General features: G+C 46.5%; 1 protein-coding gene across 1 annotated transcript; it reads right to left on the reverse strand.

The window, feature by feature from the left end:
• Nucleotides 1-720: 720 nt before the first annotated feature.
• Nucleotides 721-2,247, reverse strand: olig3 (oligodendrocyte transcription factor 3). The gene has a single exon (XM_085476711.1). It carries the CDS (start codon nt 2,152-2,154, stop codon nt 1,279-1,281), a length of 876 nt encoding a protein of 291 aa, XP_085332837.1. The 5' UTR covers nt 2,155-2,247; the 3' UTR covers nt 721-1,278.
• Between the last annotated feature and the right edge of the window lie 897 nt (nt 2,248-3,144).

Below are 3,144 nucleotides of genomic sequence, written 5' to 3' on the forward strand. Positions count from 1 at the left end.
ATTCAAAGGAGAAAAATATCAGATGCTAATTTTCAGCTTTCCTTAGAAATCTTTACTATAAAATAGCAAATGTTCATTTATCTATAAATCTCTGCGTTTTGTTGATTTCAATGTAGTCTGTTTTAAATAAGCAGAAAAATCCGGGGTCTTAAAAAAAGAACAAATAATGATGAGAAGTGTAAAAGAAAAAACGCGCTGAGGTGTTTTTGTCTGAGGCCTTGAAATGTTTATAATCATTGCGCAATAATTATTATTTAAAACAAGATTTGTTTTTTTTAATGTGCAATGATTACATATATGTGGGCAAAATAAAATATTTAAAGAAGCACAGCTTCGTATTTATCTTAAGATTTTGTCTGAAACTACCAAAATTAATTAAAGAAATAAAAAGTAAAACTGACTTAAACTTCCGGGGGTTTAATTCTTATATGATAGAAAAAAAAATGTCGTTTCGATGATTTGGTGAGTATTTAAAAGAAACAGAGGAATAAATTGGGTATGATTCATAATTCCAGTTTTATTGAAATTTCATCCAGTGACGCTGGGCGATAATAAATATTTCATCAGTCATCAACAATGTACAAAAATAAAGACACGGGGTCTCTGGGCATAACAAATTCATTTCAGCAAAAACAATCATGCTGTGATAATTACACCATCATGCAAAAAAAAAACAACAGAAGTTAAAAACAAAATAGAAATCAATAGAAATCAGGGCACAAATCGACACACAGTGAGCCACACGATTAAAATAAATCTTAAAAAAATTTAAAACAAATTTCCGTGGTGGCAGAATCGTTTTAGCCAAACACAAACATGTTGTTATTTATTTTTTACATAGAACTCAAGTTTAAAATCCTTGGTACAAGGCACAGAGCATTCTTCGTTTTCACAAAATGACGCTTGATATATTTAAAAAATGTTTTAAAAAAAGAAAAAGAAAGAAGCAAAATTAAAATGTTCATGCTGCCTCCTTCACCTTTCACAATGTCATGTGCAACGAAGACTCAGTTAAACACAGCAGGAGCGCGGTGTGTATTTTCTTTCCTTTTTTTTTTTTTTTTTACCATCAACTGGCAAAAATCAGTAGTCTTTATATATATAGTCTAAGTCCTTGTTACAAGGAGGAAAGAGGCTTTTCTGTTATACGCCAAACAAGAAAACAGACTAAACAACAACATGCACCAGTGAGGCCAAATTCCCCCTCATGCCCTGAATTATCTATTTACAAACATCATTACATCTCTCAGTCTCTGCTGCTCATCAGACATACGGGCATCATTTCATCCCGTCTTTCCCCTCCCCTGAGAGTCTCGTGAGGCCGGTAGAGGTGATGGGGATGTGTGGAGGAGGCGGAGGCACCTGGCAGATGGTGCAGGGACACGGCAGCCCAGCCCAGTGTTGGAAACCGGAGCCCAGCTGCAGGGCCGAGGGCGCAGTTGGAGCCCCCTTCATCAGGGAATGGGGTGCTCTGATGGACGTGAGCCCCGGCAGCGCGCTGGACAGAGTGGAGGACGTGGAAGAAGACAGCGCGCTCCCGAGAAGAGGGTGCACCTGGTGAGCGGCAGCGGCTGCTGCAGCGGCGGCAGCGGCGGGACCTCCGGAGTGTCCGCCGGGGCCGCAGTGGAAGGCTGAGTGCTGCCCTCCGTATATCTCCCCTACCAGCCGCTTCATCTCGTCCAGGGAGCTGGTGAGCATCAGGATGTAGTTCCTGGCCAGAAGCAGCGTGGCGATCTTGGACAACTTCCTCACTGAGGGCCCGTGCGCGTAGGGCATCACCTCGCGTAGGCCGTCCATGGCCAGGTTGAGGTCGTGCATGCGCTTCCTCTCCCGGCCGTTAATCTTGAGACGGAGCTGGTACATTTCCTCCTCGGTGACTTGCTTCTTCAGTTTATACTTGTTGCTGCTGCTGCTGCTGCTGCTGCTGCTGCTACTGCTGCTGCTTCCCACCGACACGGACTTTGCTTCTCCTGAGCGCAGGTGCTCGCCCCCGCTCATCTTCTGGCGCTGCTGCTCGCCGCTCTGCGTGGAGGAGGACACGGAGGAGCCAATGTGGTGATGATGGTGATGGTGATGCGGGTGGTGGTCACGGAGAAACATGCCGTCCATGTCCGGGGATGAGGCTCTGCTGCTTGGGCTGGAGTCTGAATTCATTTTATGAGTTTGCTTCCGAGGTTGTTGGGTAGGAGGTCGCTGCTGGCTTCCTCCCTCTCTCTCTCTCTCTCACTCTCACTTTCACTCTCTCCCCACACTCTCCCCTCTCAGCTTTTACTCCCTGCCTCTCCCTTTCTCTCTTTTTCCCGAAGCCTTTAGTCACTCTGGTCACCTGATGTTGCCTGTATCCCTCCTGTCCCGTGCTTCTGTCCTTATCACATCGGTTCCCACTTTGCGTCAGTGTCTGTCGACTTTCACTCTGCGTGTGTCTCTGTAACTCTGCGGTGAGGGGGACACTGATTGTGGGTATTTATACGCGCGGACAGACAAAAGCGGCTTTCCTATTCATAACGCCTAGTTAGGAAGATGACGTGCCCGTTAGAAAGGGGGCGGTGTGCTTTGACTGTCCCAGTGACCGCGGTGCGCAACCATTCACTGCCATTGTCAGAAAACTGTCGGGGGCACCGCGCTTCTCTCCTCTCCCCTCCACTTCTCTCGTGGAAGGGAAAGTTGCTCTTCCTGGAGAAACCGGTCAGTTTTCTTCCTTAGTGATTTTTACTGCACAAAGCACACGCGGTTTATTATGAGATCTTCCCATACTTTACGCACACACGCACCGCGATCACATCCCAAGAAAGAAGAAATAAATTTTGAAAAGAGAGCCGTTTAAAATTGTTGTCAAACGCAACTGCAGAGATCATGCTGCATTTTTGTAAAAGAAGAAAACCTCATCAGCCTCACACACACTCACACACACGCTGTTCACTTTGTATCGGACGGTCAAAATTTAAGCCAAAGTCTCCGAGGTTCCGCCGGTGGCCGCCTGAGGGAATGACGAGGAATGGGAAGGGAAATTGCTTTTCCCATTCAGCGGTTAGTGCTGCCGCAGGAGTGCAGGGCCTCCGCTGGGACGGAGGTAACATGACGGCTCCGACTCGCGGCACTCTGCTGGCCATATGGCAGCATGCGGATGTCAGAGTTTACAAGGCT

Source organism: Copadichromis virginalis, linkage group LG13 (genome assembly GCF_057382275.1).
Source record: "Copadichromis virginalis isolate Kocher_CV1m ecotype Utaka linkage group LG13, C_Virginalis_male_GT1.1, whole genome shotgun sequence".
Lineage (NCBI taxonomy): Eukaryota > Metazoa > Chordata > Actinopteri > Cichliformes > Cichlidae > Copadichromis > Copadichromis virginalis.

Bases quoted from the DNA above. Each gene is read 5' to 3' on its own strand.
- olig3 (XM_085476711.1), bottom strand. From the start codon at position 2,154: ATGAATTCAGACTCCAGCCCAAGCAGCAGAGCCTCATCCCCGGACATG.